The sequence below is a fragment of the Mustela erminea genome, chromosome 3 (genome assembly GCF_009829155.1).
Source record: "Mustela erminea isolate mMusErm1 chromosome 3, mMusErm1.Pri, whole genome shotgun sequence".
NCBI lineage: Eukaryota > Metazoa > Chordata > Mammalia > Carnivora > Mustelidae > Mustela > Mustela erminea.
In genome coordinates, this window is record NC_045616.1 from 50,716,807 (window position 1) to 50,737,174 (window position 20,368).

The following is a 20,368-nucleotide window of genomic DNA, read 5'->3' on the forward strand; positions in this document are numbered from 1 at the left end:
GGAGTGAAGACAGAGTTCACTGCCATGGAGAAGAAACTCCCAGCCTAGGGTTACTGCATGAGGTACCTACTAAGTCCCAAAGAGGCTGTGGCCAACAAAGTTACCCTACTCAAAAGCACCCTGATAGGCTCTAGCCTATTTTGAAATGCACCATGTTTCTAGAAGTCAGAAATCCCAAATCCAAACCACTAAGTCGTAACTCAGATACTGAAGTTTAGATCATACCTATTCTCTGCCAGTGTCCACACGCACTTTGAGGTTTGAAACGCGATGGTATGGCAGGGGTTTCCTCTTCAGACCCTAAATGACTAAGTCCTTAATTATAGTAATGGCAGATTTAAAATTTTATGTAGATAAACCTTCAACTAATCTGATCGATTCGCTTCACTTGTGGCCTCCCACTTACAAAGTTGCCTGTCAAGTTCCTCTTACCTCCCAGATTCAGTTTCGTATCTTGATTTCAATGTTAAAGTCATTCTCTTGATACTAAGGAACTGATACCAGTGATGATGACATACCCTTCGTTCCCATCAACTTGGTTCTGGTTTGTTATTTTGACTATATAGCACATATCTGACTCCTCAGTAGAGAACCCTTAATAAAGTTCCTAAGTTTACCTCTTCTTGCTCTTCTTCATCATACTCCTCCTGTTCTGCGGCGTCATCGTCGTCCTCCTCATCGCCTTCTTTACTCTTCTCTTTGCCGCCTTCTTTCTCTTCATTTTCCTCATCTGATTTTTCACCATCACCTCTCTTTTCCAGCTCCTGGTATAAAGGAACCTCATTAATTTAAGTGGAACCCACTAGACTTTGACCTCCCTGCTCAGCTTCAAGAAAACACAGTTACCCATCACCTTATTCTAATTCTCCAGGCCACTACCTAGGAAACTTTGAGTTTGCTCAACAAAGGAAGAACTCTCTGTCCTGTCATTATACTAGTGTTTTCATTGAGTTTCTAACTTCATAACTGGGTCTCAGGGATGGCTTGGTATCAGCTCTAAGCACAATACTTTATTCTCACGATTTCTGTCTTACCTCTCCCCCCCCCCCTTTTTTAAAGATTTTATTTATTTATTTGACAGAGAGAGAGAGAGAGATCACAAGTAGGCAGAGAGGCAGGCAGAGAGGGGCAGGGGGAAGCAGGCTCCCTGCCCAGCAGAAAGCCCGATGCAAGCCTGGATCCCAGGACTCTGAGATCATGACCTGAGCCAAAAGCAGAGGCTTAATTAACCCACTGAGCCACGCAGGCGCCCTTACCTCCTTCTAACACACTGAATTGATTGAGTTCATAGAGAGAAACTTTCAGAAGGCTATTTTGTTATCTTTCCAACATAAAAGGAGAAAAGAGAATGTGATGGCAACGTTTCAAAAATGTCTACATTGTGTGTGTGTATGTATATATGTATTTATTTAAAAAGTAAGCACTATGCCCAACATGGGATTTGAACTCACCACCCTGACATCAAAAGTCGTATGCTCTACCAACTGAGCCAGCCAGTGACCCTATGTTAATACTCATAATTAAAACACAGGATCACTTTAGTTAAGATATGATTGTTCTTAAACAATAAACAGAACATGAATTTCTATAGCTGCAAATGCTCCATCCTATTATATTTGCTTTGTAGATTACACATAAAGAGAAAACACATTTTGTATTTGGAGTGACTACAATTTAGTTATTCCTTTACTGGCTCTTAAATACTTATTTTAAAAATCCTTTTAATTATATTCAAGTTTGAATTTAAGGAAATCAAAGGCAATAAAAACACTACATCAGAAATATTCAATTTCTTTTTTTTAATTTAAGATTTTATTTATTTATTTGACAGACAGAGTTCACAAGTAGGCAGAGAGGCAGGCAGAGAGAGAGAGGAGGAAGCAGGCTCCCCACCAAGGAGAGAGCCCGATTTGGGGCTCGATCCCAGGACGCTGGGATCATGACTTGAGCCGAAGGCAGAGGCTTTAACCCTCTGAGCCACCCAGGCACCCCGGAAAGATTCAATTTCTAATCAAAATTTAAGTTCTGGGGCGCCTGGGTGGCTCAGCTGGTTAAGTATCTGCTGTTGGCTCAGGTCATGATCCCAGAATCCTGGGATCCAGCCCTGTGTCGGGCTCCCTGCTCAGCTTCTCTCTCTCCCTCTCCCTCTGCCTGCTGTGTGTGTGTGTGTCTCTCTCTCTGTCAAATAAACAAATAAAATCTTTTAAAAAAAATTCAAATTCCACTTTTTTACCTCATTCCACTGAGGCAGAACAAATAAAACAAAGGTAAAAGACATAGGATGATTTATCTTCACACTGACTCATGTTGCCTTATATGAGTTATTACTATAACACATGCAATTTTTCAAATTGACAATCCGTTTGGAAAATCGCAAGTAAACAAAATAGTGTTTATAGATATATCTTTGGAAGTGTCTACAAATACACACACCCACACCCACATATAATGATGCTATGTTGACATTAACATATGGAGTCTTTTCAATTTTAATCTAATTAAAGTAAAGAGGTCTACGACCCATAAATTTTGTGTAGTTACAAGGGAATTGTAGTGCTGTACTTATTAAGCTCTGTGTAAGGTATATACTCTATTTGAAAAATCCTGCTATTAGCTATTATTTCATAATTAGCAATAAGCATATTTAAACCAACTATGGAGAATGTTTTTATTTTATTTTTTATTTTAAAAAACAGACAGAGAGAGAGCACAAGCAGTGGGAGCAGGTAGAGGGAGAAGCAGCCTCCCCGCCAAGCAAGGGTGCCCAATGTGGGGCTTGATCCCAGGACCCCGGAACCATGACCTGAGCTGAAGGCAGATACCTAATGACTGAGCCACCCAGGTGTCCCTGGAACATGTTTTTAAAATACAAAAATCATTCACTGCTCTGCAGGTTTAGGAAGTCTTTATTTCCATTACTGTCATTTCAAATATTATAAAAAATAATAACTTTATTTATATTACATAGGACTAAGTCAAATCCGTAAAATACTTAAATCGCTTAAATATAGTAGATTTATGAAACTTACAAAAATGATCTCAGAGCCACACACATTGTCTCATTACTTTTTTCTTTGTGTGCTAAGCTACTAATTTTGGTTTGTCTACTTTTTAATCTCCATTTAACTATTTACCCACTACTACCTTACAGATTCGTTTTAAGAATAATGTGATGAACACAATGTGAAAACACTTCTCAAACAGTTAACTTATAGAGAGGGAAGAGTTATTCCAGTTTAAATAATATGCAGCCAACCTATAGTTTCCCATGTCAAGCAGACAGAGGTTCAAATATTAGTTTACTGCTGTCTGATTATTCACACACATGAGATTTGACTGTTTGTTACTTTCTCTACATCCACAGTTTTTTTTTTTTTTAAGATTTTTATTTATTTATTTGACAGAGATCACAAGTAGGCAGAGATGCAGGCAGAGAGAGAGGAAGGGAAGAAGGCTCCCTGCTGGACAGAGAGCCCAATGCGGGGGCTTGATCCCAGGACCCTGGGATCATGACCTGAGCCAAAGGCAGAGGCTTTAACCCACTGAGCCATCCAGGCGCCCCATCCACAGTTTTATTATATTAAAACCTGCAACTACTTTTGCTGAAGAAATGAACAATAAGAAAGTCATCCAGAAGCTAATTTTGCTTGTTAACGGAGAGATACAAAAAAAGCTAACTCATTTAATTTTCAGATTTAAAACTTCAGTTTTAACATGTACAAAATGAAAAAGGTGTTTAATGTAGAATATCAGGAAGCACAATTTGTTCTGATGAGAAACCAGATTCAGATCAATCCTCCTTATGGCACATGTCATCTTAGCAACTTCTTTCCAGGAAGCTTTAAGAAGAGTCAGTTGCTAGTTCTGCAACCCTTTCCATCATTCCACCACGGTTAAACCTGACAGTTATCGCTATTCCCTCAATATCCTCCTGCCATTATTTTCAGATTTGTTATCTCTGGCTCAAGCACTGGTCAAAAAATAAAATAACTGAGTTTCTGTTATCACAGAGCTGTGCCAACTTGACCAGGCAAGTAAAAGTTTCAAAGCCTTGACCTCCTTATCTGTAAGTAAGGAAGAAAAATACCCATCTCTCCTTGTTGTTATGAAGTCTTCAGGACATAAGGTATGTAAATATCTTTCACCAAAGAGCCTGGTACATAATAAGCTGCTATCATTATCATCATGATCATTACCATCAGTGCAAGGTAGTATCTGCAAGGACAGTGGGAATACATTGGCATAACCTCCATGGAGAGTGGTCTGTCAATATTTATCCATATTATTTGATATACATAACTATTGACCCAAGAAATCCACTTCAAGAAATCTACTTGAAGATGTAAAATGACATACTTAATATAAATTCACTATAGCACTGTTTATAATAGCAAAGCTCTAGATGAAACATGGCCATCAATACAATACTGGTTAAATAAATTATGGTTCAGTCTTATAGTGCAGCCAAAAAAGAAAAAAAAAAAAATGAGGCAAACTCTACACAGACTAACGTAGAGCCGTCTCCATTGATTACAAGTGATAAAATGAAAATGCAGAAGAGTATAATACGCTAGCTTTTGTCACGAAAAAGAAAAAGAAAAAATCTGTTATTTGTTACACATAAAATATTTCTGGAAGATCCATCTATAAGAAACTGATAATACTGGTTGTACAAGAGGGGAACTAGATGGTTAGGGACAGGGATGGGAGGGCAAATTTTCAGTTTATTAACCTTTTGGATATTTTATCTTTCAATTTTTGAAATATTAAAAACAATGAAGGCATAAAAGTAGTTCCATAAGATCTACTTTTTTCTCAATAGAATCTTCTACACTTACCGAGAGACAGAAAAAAAAGCACTAACAAAGTACATGAGTAAAAATAGGAAAAAAAAAAAAACAACGAGACTTTTTTTTTAAAAGAAATACATTTTAGGTATGTAACTCATGTTTCTTTCCCATATGTATTTCCAGTGTAAGGAGAAAGTAGTGATACATGGGAAAGGAAGTAGGTAACAGAAGGTAAGGTACATTGACAGGTAAGTGGTAAAGAAGGACAGGATGGGGACGCCTGAGTGGCTCAGTGGGTTAAGCCGCTGCCTTCGGCTCAGGTCATGATCCTAGGTCCTGGGATCGAGTCCTGCATCGGGCTCCTTGCTTGGCGGGGAGCCTGCTTCTCTCTCTGCCTCTGCCTGCCACTCTGCCTGCTTGTGCTCGCTCTCGCTCCTCTCTCTCTGACAAATAAATTAAAAAAAAAAAAAAAAAAAAGGACAGGATGGAGCTTTTTTTTTTTTTTTAAATATTTTATTTATTTATTTGAAAGAGAGAGATCACAAGTAGGCAGAGAGGCAGGCAGAGAGAGAGGTGGAAGCAGGCTTCCCCACTGAGCAGAGAGCCCGATGCGGGACTCGATCCCAGGACCCTGAGATCATGACCTGAGCTGAAGGCAGCGGCTTAACCCACTGAGCCACCCAGGCGCCCCAGGATGGAACTTTTTTTTATATCCCAGCCAACAAAGTTCAAATCTTTCCAGTTACCCTGTGTGATGGGCTTGTTTCTGCCAAATCCACATATTATCAAAAGTGAGAGAAGGTGGAAAGACTGAAAAAGGTGAAACAAGGCATGACACTTTTTCAGCTTGCTCAGATAGCAAGAAGAAAACCTTACCTCGATTTTTTTCAACACATCTGCAGTATTAGTGAGTGAAACGCCTTTGCTTGTATCTTTCGCCTTTTCGGATTTGGGGCCTGCTGAAGTAAAACCACTGTTAACACATATTTCTGTAACAGTAACTCTGCATTATGTTTTTTGGGTTTTTTTTTTTGCCTCTTCATATGCTGCCTAGCAGTGATATGTCATGGCGGACAGTCACATAATTTGCAGACCGAATTAATTTTCTTAATTAAAAATAAAAATAATTTTCTTAAATAAAAATATTATTTCTTAAATAAATAAAGAATAACTGAGTCAGCAGGCCTCACCAATTTTCCATGATGAGGAGTAAATGATAATCACTTAAAGGATACTTTCCAACACTGTAACCAGATATATTTCTACCAGTACTGAAGATCTGTACAGGAAATTAATGTTATTAAGGCCTACACTGACTACTAAAATGTTACCTAAGGTAGAAGCATGAGAGGACCAGAGAAAGACTCTCACAAATATATCATCTGCACTGGCTTCCTGTTCACTGATCAGTATATCTTATTTTAACTAGAGCAATTCAACCAGGTTTGGAAAATAAAAAACAAGTGCAGAATAAATATGCATTTGTCAATGGTTAAAGAAATGAGGAAGGAGTTATACTCATGCAACGTAAGCCTCATCTTTGGCATAAAGATTAAAATGGTTAAACTGAACGTATCTGTTACATGAATCTGAAAACTCAAAGCAATGTAAATAAAAAGTTTTAATGGCTTTTGGATTTTTTTTTAAGCCATATAAAAAAAATCATGCATTAGAGGCTATTCTAAAACCACAGGGAATGGAGAATTATTTCACATATAGATCCAGCCAGTCAGTTACCAAAGCATTATGATATGTTACCAAACTGTCCCATTGTGATCAAAAAGTATTATAGTCCTTTCCCCAAATCAAACTAAATACCTAGAAATTCCTTGGCAACAGAGGAAATATGATTCAGAAAGATGTAATTTCATTAAAGATTAACATTTAACCTATAGAAGAACAAATTTCTAGATTGTGGTGGATGACCCATAACTGACAGAATTATAATTTACTGTGTTATACCAAATTGCTCCTCAGGGAGTCACTGAGCTCAGAACCCCAACATATATATTTGTGACATTTTGCTCAGAAAAAAGGTAACAGTTAGATTTAATAATGGGTAACTTTCTCTGTTCCCCTTGAGGGTAAAAACCGTTTAATTTGAACTGTAGCACATAAAATGTAGTATCATATATGAACTAGATCTCAATATATATTATAATATAGATGCTAGAAAACATTAGTGTAAGGACCTATTTTAGCTAGAGCACTTCCATCCAGGTTAAACAATAACCTTGTTGTTTAACCCTTAAACTGTCCCTGTAGCTCTTCCCCAAGGGACTTACTTAAAAACATGTCCCGGAAACCAGTCCCAGGTAACAAAGCCTAAATACAAGGGTGGGTCAGGCCAGGTGGAGACATCAGATCAGTAGGGGGATGCATACTGTCTCCCTAGTTACCAAGGAGTATGGGCCCCGCCCCTTGGGGCACCTTTTGGGCGCCAATTCTGACCAAGGTGATAGGCTAATTCAAATATCTACTAGGGTAAATTGTAAATCAATTGACCATTTATGTGTGACCTAACATGACTGTGCTGTGTGTTACAATTTCATTGGCCACCTGTGCATGGCCAGGCCTAACCATATGGCCTTTGCCCTTAAAAGCTAGTCTGTGAAGCAGAGAGAGGTCGCCCTCTCTGTAAGAGGTGTGGCCCCGAACGTTCGGTTTGATTTTTGATGCTTGGTGCGAAATAAAGCTTTGCTTGACCTTCACTTTGTATCAGTCTCGCTCCTTTATTCACGGACCCATTATTGGGGGACTTAACAATTAGCTAAGAATGTAATTTACTCACATCATAAAGTCTTTTTCTCTAAGAATCTTCTGTTGAATTACTTAAGTTTCCTAACACACAAGGCTATTAACTGGGTATTATAGAACATGGTCAGGTAACTAAACTTATTAAAAACTACTGATCTCTTGGGACACCTGGGTGGCTCAGTCGGTTGAGCAGCTGACTCTTGATTTTGGCTCAGGTCATGATCTCAGGGTCCTGGGATTGAGCCCCATGTCAGGCTCGACACTCAGCAGCAAATCTGTTTCAGGATTCTCTTTCTTCCTCTGCCCCTCCCCCGGCTCGCTCTCTCTCTCTCTCTCAAATAAATAAATCTTAAAAATTAAAAACAACAACAACAACAACAAAACCACTACTGATCTCTTAACTAAGAAAGTCAGTTGCTGAAAGGCCACTAAGCGTCTTTTGGTACTTATAAATCTGGTTTTATATAATCACAAATTCTTTTATGTATAACTGGGAGAGAAGTGTCAAATTACCAAAATTTGTTGGGATGCTTGGGTGGCTCAGTTGGTTGAGTGTCTGACTCTTGGTTTTGGCTCAGGTCATGATCTGAGGGTTGTGAGACAGAGCCCCAAGTTGGGCCACGTGCTCAGTGGGGAGTTTGGAATTCTCTCCCTCTCCTTCCCCCTCTGCCCCTTTCCCAACCTACATGGTTTCTCACTCTCTTTCTAAAATAAATAAATCTTTAAAAAAAAATTGCAAAAATTTGTTAAAAGACTGTTTTAACCCAGAAACATTAATATGCATTTTTTTCATCTTTGGCCAAATACATGCATATATTTGATTTTTTAGTTTGTTTGTTTGTTTGTTTTTGTTTCTTTCAATACCTGCCAATAGCTGGTTCTTCAAGAAACAAAGTTTTTCAGTCATTGTCTTTTTTGGGTACTGTTTACTTTCATGTAAATCAGTGAAGGTCATTTTAACAAAAGAGAGAGGGAGGGGGTAGGGAGAGGGTAGTGGGATTATGGACATTAGGGAGGGTATGTGCTATGGTGAGTGCTGTGAAGTGTGTAAACCTGAAGATTCACAGACCTGCACCCCTGGGGCTAATAATACAGTATATATTTATTTTTTAAAAAACATGCAAAAAATGAAAAAAACAAAAACAAAAACAAAAGAGAGAGTATAAGTTTATCAGGAATAAAACAGAAATTTTACAATATGCAAAAAAAAAAAAAAAAGCTCAGAATAGAAACAGAAAGTTTTGTGGTTGTTGTCTTATTCTTTAACAAATGGAAATTCTGACACATTGGACATTTTTACTAATAATCAATTTGTATTTAAAGTTCCAGGGATGAGCAGTAGTGTGACGTATTTGAAAATAACAATTTTTCCAAATCAGATACATTCTTTTTTGGCTCTTTAAAGTCTGCTATAAATTTGTGATTCATCAAGACATAACCAGTATTAGTGTATGATATTATACTGTAAAAATAATATATTTGCCTAATAAAAGCCAAAGGTACAAAAGATAGCAGATAAACTATTATATCTCAACATACAGCATTTTGGTTTTTTAAGAAAATATAATATTTTATATTCAAGCACGCTAAATATTCTTATAAATTGTAGTTCTGAGGTAAAACAAAATAAAAATATTTCCACTTTAAATACATATGTTAGAACTTATTGAATTATATATTCCAAATATATGCATTTTATTACATGTCAAAGGTAATTCAATAGAGCTATCAAAAGGGGAGGGGAATCTCTTTCAAAAAACAAGAAATAAAGCAATACTTCCTATTCTAAGAGGCCAACATTACCCTAATACCAAAACCAGACAAATATTACAACAAAGGAAACAGGGGCACCTGGGTGACTCAGTGGGTTAAAGCCTCTGCTTTCAGCTCAGGTCATGATCTCAGGGTCCTGTGCTCGAGCCCTGCATTGGGCTCTCTCCTTAGCAGGGAGCCTGCTTTCCCCCCCTACTCTCTGCCTGCCTCTCTGCCTACTTGTGATCTCTGTCTGTCAAATAAATAAATAAAATCTTTAAAAAAAAAAAAAAGAAAGGAAACAGAAAACCAGTATCTCTCATGAACATATAAGCAAAAATGGTCAACAAAATATTTCCAAATCCAATCCCACAATGTATAGAAAAAATAATACATCATGACCAAGTAGGACGCATCACAGGTATGTAAGGCTGGTTCAACCTTCCAAAATCAATTAACATAATCCACCACATTAATGGGTTAAAGAAGAAAAATCATGTGATCATATCAACAGATGCAGTAAAAGCATTTGACAAAATCAAACACCCATTCATCAAAAAAACTCTTAGTAAACAAGTAGAGGGGAACTTTGTAAACTTGATAAAGAATAGCTATAAAAAAACCCATAGCTACATCACACTTAATGGTGAAAAGCTTGACACTTTCCCACTAAGACTAGGGACAAGGCAAGAAAGTTCCTTCTTATCATTCCTTTCAACAGATTTGGAAGGAAGACATAAAAGTGTCTTCATTCACAGATGACATGATCATCTATGCAGAAAATCTGAAGGAATGAGGCAAAAACTGTGGAAACTAGTAAGTGATTGTAGAAAGGTTGCAGGAGGGGCACTTGGGTGGCTCAGTGGGTTAAGCCTCTGCTTTCAGCTCAGGTCATGATCTCAGGGTCCTGGGATCGAGCCCCGCATTGGGCTTTCTGCTTGGCAGGGACCCTGCTTACCCCTCTATCTCTGCCTTTCTTCCTGTCTACTTGTGATCTCTCTCTCGCTCTGTCAAATAAATAAATAAAATCTTAAAAAAAAAAAAAAGAAGGGTTGCAGGATACAAGGTTAATATGCAAAGGTCAGTTTTGGGCTGAAAGAATGAGACAAAAACGCTGGAAACTAATAAGGGATTATAGAAGGATTTCAGGATACAAGGTTAATACACAAAAGTCAATATATATTTCCTATATACCAAAAATGAGCAAATGGAATTTGAAATTATAAATCTGATACTACTTACATTAGCACCCCCCCACACACAAAATACTTAGATACAAACCTAACAAAATATGTATAGAGTCTATATGAAGAAAACCACAAAACTCTGAAGAATGAGGTCAAAGAACTAAATAAATGGAGAAATATTCCATGTTCATGGATAGTAAGACTCAGTATTGTCAAGATGATAGTTCTCCTAACTTCATCTTTGGATTCAATGCAATTTTGGTCAATATCCTAGTAAGTTATTTTACAGTATCAGCAAACTGTTTCTAATGTTTGTGTGGAGAGGCAAAAGATCCAGAATAGCCAACATAATGTTGAAGGAAAGAACAAAGTTGGAGGACTGACAATACTGGACTTTATTTGATTTTAAATGGTATTGGAACAACTAAACTTCCACATGCATAAGATGAGTCTAGGTAGATCTTACACCCTTCACCAAAATTAACTCAAAATGGACCACAGCCTAAATGCAAAACACAGAACTACAAAACTCTTAAAAGATAACATAAGAGAAAATCTAGATGACCTTGAGCTTGGTGATGACTTCTTAGATATAATACCAAAGCCATGATTTATGAAAGCAATAACTGAGAAGTTGGACTTCATTAAAATTTAAAAACTCTGCCTTGCAAAAGATAATGTCAGGAGACAGAAAACAAACCACAGACTGAGAGAAAGTATTTGCAAAAGACATATCTGATAAAGGACTGTGTGAAATAATAGAAAAAATATATATTGGTCTCTGTTTCTGGTTCCTGATACAGAACTCCTAAAACTTATAATTTCTTAAGTGATAAGAACACTAGGAGCATGTTTTGTTCTAATATTTAGTCTTTAAAACTGGTTCCTGACAGAGTTCCTAATCCTTTGGAATTTACTTGGTAATAGGAGTGTGTTTTGTTCTAAGGAGGCCATTCTTGGTGGGCTCTTGGATCGCTTCAAGAGGGAGGCTAGTCACAAAACAGGACAAACTATGATTAAAAGATTGGAATTTTCAGGGGCGCCTGGGTGGCTCAGGTCATGATCCCAGGGTCCTGGGATTGTGCCCCACATCAAGCTCCTTGCTCAGCAGGGAGCCTGCTTCCCCCCTCTCCCTCTGCCTGCTTCTCTGCCTACTTGTGATCTCTATCTCTCTTTCAAATAAATAAATAAAATCTAAAAAAAAAAAAAGATTGGTATTTTTCAGCTCCATCCCCCATTCCCAGGGAATGGGGAGAGGGACTGGAGATTGAATTAATGAGTGATCATACCTATATGATGAAGTCTCTATATAAATCACCAAAGTATGGGTATTTGAGGAGTTTCCTGCTTGGTAAACACATGCACATAGTGGGAAGAGGGTACACCTCAAATCCACAGAAACAGAAGTTGCTGTGTTGGGAACCCTTCTAAACCTTGCCCTATCTATCTCTTCATCTGATGTCCATCTATATTCTTTATCATATCCTTCATTAAATAATAAACTGGTAAACCTAAGTGTTTCCCTGAGTTCTGTGAGCTATTCTAGAAAATGAAATCCAAGTGGGAGGAGGGTCATGGGAACCTCTGATCTGTAGCCAAGTCAGACAGAAGTTGTGGGTAATGCGGGGAACCTACTACTAGAAACTGGTATCTGAAGTGGGGAATAGTCTTGCTGGGCTGAGCCCTCAACTTGAGGGGTCTGTGTTAATTCTAGTTGCTGCTGGAATTGAATTAAATTATAAGACATCCAGCTGCAGAGAACAGCTTGGTTTGGGGAAAAAATTCCACACACCTGGTGTCAGAAATGTTGTGGTGGTAGTATGAGAGTAAAGGAGAAACTCACAGCATAAACTGTGAGTTTTTCCTATAGACTGTTATCCAAAATATACAAAGAACTAAAACTCAACAGTAAGAATGTGCACACACACACACAGACATACACAAACATTAAAAAGTGGGCCAAAGACCTTAACAGACATCTTGCCAAACAAGATACTCAAATGGCAAGTAAGCATACACAAAGATGCTTCACATTTGTCACCAGGAAATCCACATTAAAACAGCAGTGAGATACTACCACATACCTATTAGAATGGCCAATCCAGAACACTGACAATACCAAATGCTAGCCAGGATGAGTAAAAACAGGAACTCTCATTGGTTGCTAGTGGGAATGCAAAATGGCAGAGGAACTTTAGAAGACAGTTTAATGGTTTCTTGCAAAACTAAACATATTCTTACCAGATAGTCCAGCAATCATCCTCTTTGGCATTTAATCAAAGGAGCTGAAAACTTATGTCCACACACAACAATGGATGTTTATAACAATTTTATTCATAATTGCCAAACCTTGGAAGCAATCAAGATGACATTTAGTAGGTAAATAGATAAACTGGCACATTCAAACAATGGAATATTATTTAGTGCTAACAAAAAAATGAGCTGTCATGCCATGAAAAGTCATGGAGGAAACTTAAATGCATTTTACTAAGTAAAAGAAGCCAATCTGAAAAGGCTACATACTGTACGCTTCCAACTCTATGACATTTTGGAAAAGGCAAAGCTGTGGAGAAAGTAAAAAGATCAGTGGTTGCCAGGGTTTAGGAGGAGGAAGGGATGAAAAGGCAGAGCACAGAGAATTTTTAAAGCAGTGAAAGTACTCTATGATAATACAACTGTGGACATGTGTCATTATGTATTTGCCAAAACCCACAGAATGCAAAATAACAAGAATGAATCCTAAAGTAAACTATGGGCTCTGTGTAATAGTGCTATGTCAAGGTAGGATCATTAATTGTTACAAATGTACCACTCTGGTGGGGGATGTTAATAATGGGGGAGACTATGCATGCGTGGTATCGGGGTAAGAGATGGGGGTATTTCTTCTCTTCTCTTAGTTTCTACTCCATTGTTGTTAACTTTTCTGGCTACTTCCTTTTTTCTCTCTTTATTCTTTATATCCAAATTTCCCAAATACTCATTTATGCTAGCTGTCCCCTTTTCCTAAATTCTCATTTACTGTTTAACCCATTCCAATCTGAACTCTACCCTTACGAATCTTTTAAAAAGCTCTCACCGAGGGTAGCCTGGATGGCTCAGTCAGTTATGCATCAGACTCTTGATTTTGGCTCACGTCATGCTCTCAGGGTTATGAGATTGAGCCCCACGTCAGCTCGGAGTCTGCTTGAGATTTTTTCTCTCCCTCTCTCACTTCACCTCTCCCCCTCACATTCTCTCTCTAAATAAACAAACAAATGAAATCTTTAAAAAATGAGAAAAGCTCTCACTAAGGTGAACAATGATCAACATGTCAAAAATTAATTTACATTTTCCAATCTTTATCTTACTTGACCTCACAGCAACTTTGGTTAACCTCCTTTAACACTGTTGTTACCTCTTTTTTTTTTTTTAATTTGACAGAGAGAGATCACAAACAGGCAGAGAAGCAGGCAGAGAGAGAGGATGAAGCAGGCTCCCCGCTGAGCAGAGAGCCGGATGCGGGGCTCTATCCCAGGACCCTGAGATCATGACCTGAGCCGAAGGCAGCGGCTTAACCCACTGAGCCACCCAGGTGCCCCTGTTGTTACCTCTTGAAATAGTCTCTACTTCTTTTTTGTTTTTAGGATTTTATTTATGTAATAAATAATAAATAATTATTTATTTATTTGAGAGAAAGAAAGCACAAGAGCAGGGGAAGCAGCAGGAGGAGACAGAGAAGCAGACTACCTGCTGAGTAGGGAGCCTGATGCCTCAATCCCAGGACCCTGAGATCATAACCGGAGCAGAAGGCAGATGCTTAACTGACTGAGACACCCAAGTGCCCTGAAATAGTCTCTACTTCTTATGTACTCTTGCTTCCATAGTTCTACTCTCTTGGGCTCGCCTCTCTTCTTCCCCTCTCTCTTTTTTTTTCCATCTCCTCTGTCAGCCTATTAAATTTTGGCATTTCTCCAAGGTTAGGCTTAGGCCTTCATTTCCTCTAATTCTCTAATTTCACCCTAGACAATCTCATACTTTCCTCGTAGTTTCAATTAAAGTATCTATGCTAATCACTATCATCTCCATTTTGAGGTTCACCCCCTTGTACTCAACAACATGCTTAACATTTCTACTGGTATATTTCAAAGGAACCTTAAAGACCACCTTTAACCTGAACTCATGATCTTCCCCTCACAAACCTGGTCTTTCTCCAATGTTCTTCCCTCAATTACATTAGTAATTTCTTATTCATCTTTCAATCTGGACTTCCTATTCTGTTTCTCAAAGAAACTCCCCTGACCTCCCAATGAGGACATTGTGTTTTTGTTTAATGTTTTTACTCCATTTGACTGTAAGCCCCATTAGGGCAAGGATTATTCCCACTTTGCTCATTGTTTTATTCCTTTTACAGTGTCTGGCAATAGTAGATGCTCAATAACTTTTTCGTCAGTGGAATTATGAAAGAACAACACATTAGAAACTTTCACTTTGGTATTTTATGTACAATATAAAGTTCTAATCCACTAGTTCCCAAATGTTAGCAGTTCGAAATGTTTAAGCTAAAGACTTAAAATATATGCATAGCAAAGGAAACAGTCGACAAAGCCAAAAGAACTTATCAAACTCAACACCCAAGGAACAAATAATCTAATCAAGAAATGGCCAGAGGACATGAACAGACATTTCTGCAAAGAAGACCTCCAGATGGCCAACAGACACATGAAAAAGTGCTCAACATCACTTGGCAACAGGGAAATACAAATCAAAACCACAGTGAGATACCACGTCACACCAGAGTGGCTAAAATCAGCAAGTCAGGAAATGACAGATATTGGCCAGGATGTGGAGAAAGGAGATCCCTCCTACTGTTGGTGGGAATGCAAGCTGGTGCAGCCACTCTGGCAAACAGCATAGAGGTTCCTCAGAAAGTTAAAAATAGAACTACCTTATAACCCAGCAATTGCACTATTGGGTATTTACCCCAAAGATACAAATGTAGCAATCCAAAGGTGTACTTGGACCTCAATAATTTATAGCAGCAATGTCCACAATGGCCAAACTATGGAAAAACCAGAGATGCCCATCGACAGTTGAATGGATAAAGAAGATTTGGTATATATGTACACACACACACACACACACACACAGGAATATTACTCAACCATCAAAAAAGGAAATCTTGCCATTTGTAATGATGTGGGCATTACAATAAGCAAAATAAGTCAATCAGAGAAAGACAATTATCATTTGATTTCACTCATATGTGGAATTTAAGAAACAAAACAGAGGACCATAGGGAAGAGAGGAAAAAATAAAACAAGATGAAACCAGAGAGGGAGACAAACTGTAAGAGACTCTTAATCATAGGAAACAAACCAAGGGTTGCTGGATTTAGTGGGGGGATGGGGTAATTGGATGATGGTCATTAAGGAGGGCACATGATGTAATGAGCACTGAACATTATGTTAAGACTAGTGAATCACAGACCTGTACCTCAAAATGAATAATAAATTATATGTTAGTTAATTGAAAAAAAGAGCTTAAAATATAGGTTGTATAACCATTAAAAAAGTTTCAAATATGCTAAATTGCAATATATGTCTCCAAAGGCAAAGGAAACAAAGCGAAAAGGAAATTTTGGGACTTCATCAAGACCAAAAGATTCTGCATAGCAAAGCAAACAGTCAACAAAACGAAGAGGCAACTCACAGAATGGGAGAAGATATTCGCAAATGACACTAACAGACAAAGGGCTGATATCCAATATCTATAAAGAACTCCTCAAACTCAATGCACACAAATAGATAACCATGTCAAAAAATGGGCAGAAGACATGAACAGACACTTCTCCAAGGAAGACATACAAGTGGCTAACAGACACATGAAAAAATGTTCATCATCATTAGCCATCAGGGAGATTCAAATCAAAACCACATACCACCTGACACCATTAGAATGGCCAAAATTAACAACACAGTAAACAATATGTGTTGGAGAGGATGTGGAGAAAGGAGAACCCTCTTACACAGTTGGTGGGAATGCAAGTTGGTGTAGTCACTTTGGAAACCAGTGTGGAGATTCCATAAAAAATTAAAAATAGAGCTTCCTATGACCCTGCAATTCCACTAAGGGGTATTTACACCAAAGATACTGATGTAGTGAAAAGGGCCATCTGTACCCCAATGATCATAGCAGCAATGGCCACAGTCGCCAAACTGTGTAAAGAACCAAGATGACCTTCAATGGACGAATGGATAAGGAAGATATGGTCCATATATACAATGGAGTATTATGCCTCCATCAGAAAGGATGAATACCCAACTTTTGTATCAACATGGATAGGACTGGAAGAGATTATGCTGAGTGGACTAAGTCAAGTGGAGAGAGTCAATTATCACATGGTTTCACTTACTTGTGGAGCATAAGGAATAACATGGAGGACACTGGGAGAAGGAGAGGAGAAATGAATTGGGGGAAATCAGAGGGGGAGACCATGAGAGACTGTGGACTCTGAGAAACAAAATGAGGGTTTTGGAGGAGAGGGGGTTGGAGGGTTGGGTGAGCCCAGTGGTGGGTATTATGAAGGGCACCTATTGCATGGAGCACTGGGTGTGGTACATAAACAATGAATTTTGGAACACTCAAAAAAAAATTTAATTTAATTTAAAAAATTGTTTATATACTTGAAAAGTCTTTCTTGGCACATCAAAATTCCATAATTAAAGAAAGGAAAAACAACTAAACAAACCAAATCGAAATGAAAATCGACAACAAAAACTTTTAACAAAATAACCAAATGCTAAATATATTTTAAGGAAAAGCATTCAGAACACTGAGTGTAACTTCAGATTGATAATTCAATAAATAGAATTTGAGCAATAACTTTTTTTAACCTGGATTATTACATTAGTCAATGTACCTTTTTTGCACTTCTTCCTTGGCATCATTTCTCTTGGGAGTCTTCTCCAATCTGCATGTACAAAAGAAAAAAAGATACAAAAACAGAAATTCCCCTTCGGGATTAGCAGCACTCACTCAACATGACTATTTTATTTTATTTTATTTTATTTTATTTATTTATTTTTTTTGACAGAGAGAAATCACAAGTAGTCGGAGAGGCAGGCAGAGAGAGAGGGAAGCAGGCTCCCTGCTGAGCAGAGAGCCCGATGCGGGACTCGATCCCAGGACCCTGAGATCATGACCTGAGCCGAAGGCAGCAGCTTAACCCACTGAGCCACCCAGGCGCCCCAACATGACTATTTTAAAGGACATGAGAGGGGGCACCTGGGTGGCTCAGTGGGTTAAAGCCTCTGCCTTCAGCTCGGGTCATGATCCCAGGGTAGCGGGGAGCCTGTTTCCCCCTCTCTTTCTGCCTGCCTCTCTGTCTACTTGTGATCTCTGTCTGTCAAATAAATAAAATCTTAAAAAAAAAAAAAAAAAAGGACATGACAGGAGCACCTGGGTGGCTCATTCAGTAAATCATCTGACTTCAACTCAGGTTGTGATATCAGGGTTCTGGAATTGAGCCCCGAGCTGGGCTCAATGCTCAGCGGGGAGTCTGCTTGTGCCTCTCTCTCTGCTCCTCTCCTTGCTCATGTTCTCTCTCTCTCTTTCTCTCTCAAATAAAGAAATGAAATATTTTTTAAAAAACCACCACCCCAACAACAAAAAACAAAGGATATGACGGGGTCATCTGGGTGGCTCAGTAGGTTAAGCACCGAATTCTTGGTTTCAGCTCAAGTCATGATCTGAGGGTTGTGAGATTGAATCCTGGATCAGGGCCCAAGATTCTCTCTCCCTCTCTCTCTATCCAGCCCCCTCTCAAATAAAAAAATAAATCTTTAAAAAGAATAAATGACATCACTGTTGCTTCTGCAATGAAAATAAAATTTCCTAATATCTGACTGTACAGATTTGGCTTGGGAATCAAAATATAATAGTAACATATTTTCTCCTATGAAGAAGAAAATTTCATTTAAAAAATTGGGAGGTGGGGCGCCTGGGTGGCTTAGTCGGTTAAGCATCTGCCTTCCTCTTGGGTCATGAACTCAGTCAGGGTCCTAGATCAAGTCCTGCATCGGGCTTCTAGCTCAGTAGAGTTTCTGGTTCTCCCTCTCCCTTGGCAGGCAGTTCCCCTGCTTGTGCTCCCTCTCTCTCTCTCAAACTGTATCAAATAAATAAATAAAATCTTTAAAAAATAAAAACAACTCTGGGGCATCTGGCTGGCTCAGTCAGTACAGCATGTGACTCTGATCTTAGGATTGTGAGTTCGGTCCCACATGGAATGCAGAGATCATTAAAAAAATAAATAAACTTAGGGCGCCTGGGTGGCTCAGTGGGTTAAGCCGCTGCCTTCAGCTCAGGTCATGATCTCAGGGTCCTGGGATCGAGTCCTGCATCGGGCTCTCTGCTCAGCAGGGAGCCTGCTTCCCTCTCTCTCTCTCTCTCTGTCTGCCTCTCCATCTACTTGTGATCTCTCTCTGTCAAATAAATAAATAAAAAATCTTAAAAATAAAAATAAAAATAAATAAATAAATAAATAAATAAATAAACTTAAAAAAAAAAAACCCAACTTTCTAATAGTGCTATAAAATTTCTATGACATTCCTTCAATAGCTACATAGTATTTATCTAATCAATCTTAAATACAGAAATTTTCATAACAAGAAAAATAATGTAAGAAAATTTTTATGAAGTTACTCATAAAATACTGTTTGATAAAAAGTTTCTAAAATAGTATAGAATCCCATTAAAAAATAAACCTAACATATATTTTTATATATTTAATATTTGTGCCGGGAAACATCTAGGTTCTGAACAAAATATGACAATAATTCTTTGTGGATGTTAAGATTACAGCTGCTTTTCTTACATATTATTTATTATTTGACTCTGCTGTATTTTGTAAGTTTTCTATAGTGACATGTATATCTTGCAAAATAAGGAATTGTTTTTTCAAAAGTTAAAATATGTGACCACAATCCCAACATGTGCAAAATTAAATAAACAATTCTAAAAATTATCCAAAAACTTTATAATTAAAAATATAAATAGCGAAGGAAAAGTAATTCTCTTTAAGAAATAATTTTGCCTGGGGGCCCCTGGGGGGCTCAGTCACTTGAGCCTCAGGTTCTTGATTTCAGCTCAGGTCATGATCTCAGGGTTGTGGGTGAGATTGAGCCTTGTGGGGAGTCTGCTTGAGATTTTCTCTCTCTCTCCCTCTGCCTTATCCGCTACACACTTTCTCTCAAATAAATAAGTAATCTTTAACAAAATTTTTTTGCCTTGAATTAGCTATACAATTCCTCTAATTAGTCACTTTATTCCAATTTTTAAAAAAGAATTATTTATTCATTTTAGAGAGAAAGAGGACACATGAGCAGGAAGCATTCCTCACTGAGTATGGAGCCCTATGTGGGGCTATATCCCAAAACCAAGATTCAGATGCTCAACTAACTGGGCCACCCAGGCATCCCAGTTTCTTTACATTTTGAAGCACAGAACTAATTAGAAAAATGAAACAACATGAAAATAGATTTAAAAAAATACTGCCTTTCAAGAAAAGCTCAGTGTAGTTCGCAGAAAGCATTTGTATCTCAAGCTATTTTACCTGAACTACTAAATTTGGCTTTGAATCTATTTCTGCTTTTATAAGTGAGTCACAGATGATCACGAAAAGGTATGTAAAGAGAATCATTCAGGAAATGAATATTTATGATGTGGCAGATGTGAAAGATCTGAGACAGGAGATAGGAGAGTGTTCAAGGGGAATCCAACCTTATCAATGATCTACCCTGGAAAGATCACTATAACCCGTGCAAGCAATAATGCTGGTAAATGCCATTTATGCTCTTCCATAAAGACAGTTTCCACAAAACACCAAGAACAGAAGTCAAAGGGAAG

General features: G+C 38.1%; 1 protein-coding gene across 2 annotated transcripts in view; it reads right to left on the reverse strand.

The window, feature by feature from the left end:
• Nucleotides 1-20,368, reverse strand: part of POLR3G (RNA polymerase III subunit G) — a 42,057-nt gene that overhangs the window by 5,406 nt on the left and 16,283 nt on the right. Inside the window, exons 5-7 of one of the 2 annotated variants that reach the window (XM_032335769.1) lie at nucleotides 17,385-17,435; nucleotides 5,667-5,746; nucleotides 618-764 (exon numbers count right to left, since the gene is read on the reverse strand). In XM_032335769.1, the coding sequence (XP_032191660.1) occupies nucleotides 618-764; nucleotides 5,667-5,746; nucleotides 17,385-17,435 (278 nt within the window). Of the gene's footprint in view, nucleotides 1-617; nucleotides 765-5,666; nucleotides 5,750-17,384; nucleotides 17,436-20,368 lie in introns of both variants that reach the window. The other variant, XM_032335768.1, reaches the window with a different exon arrangement.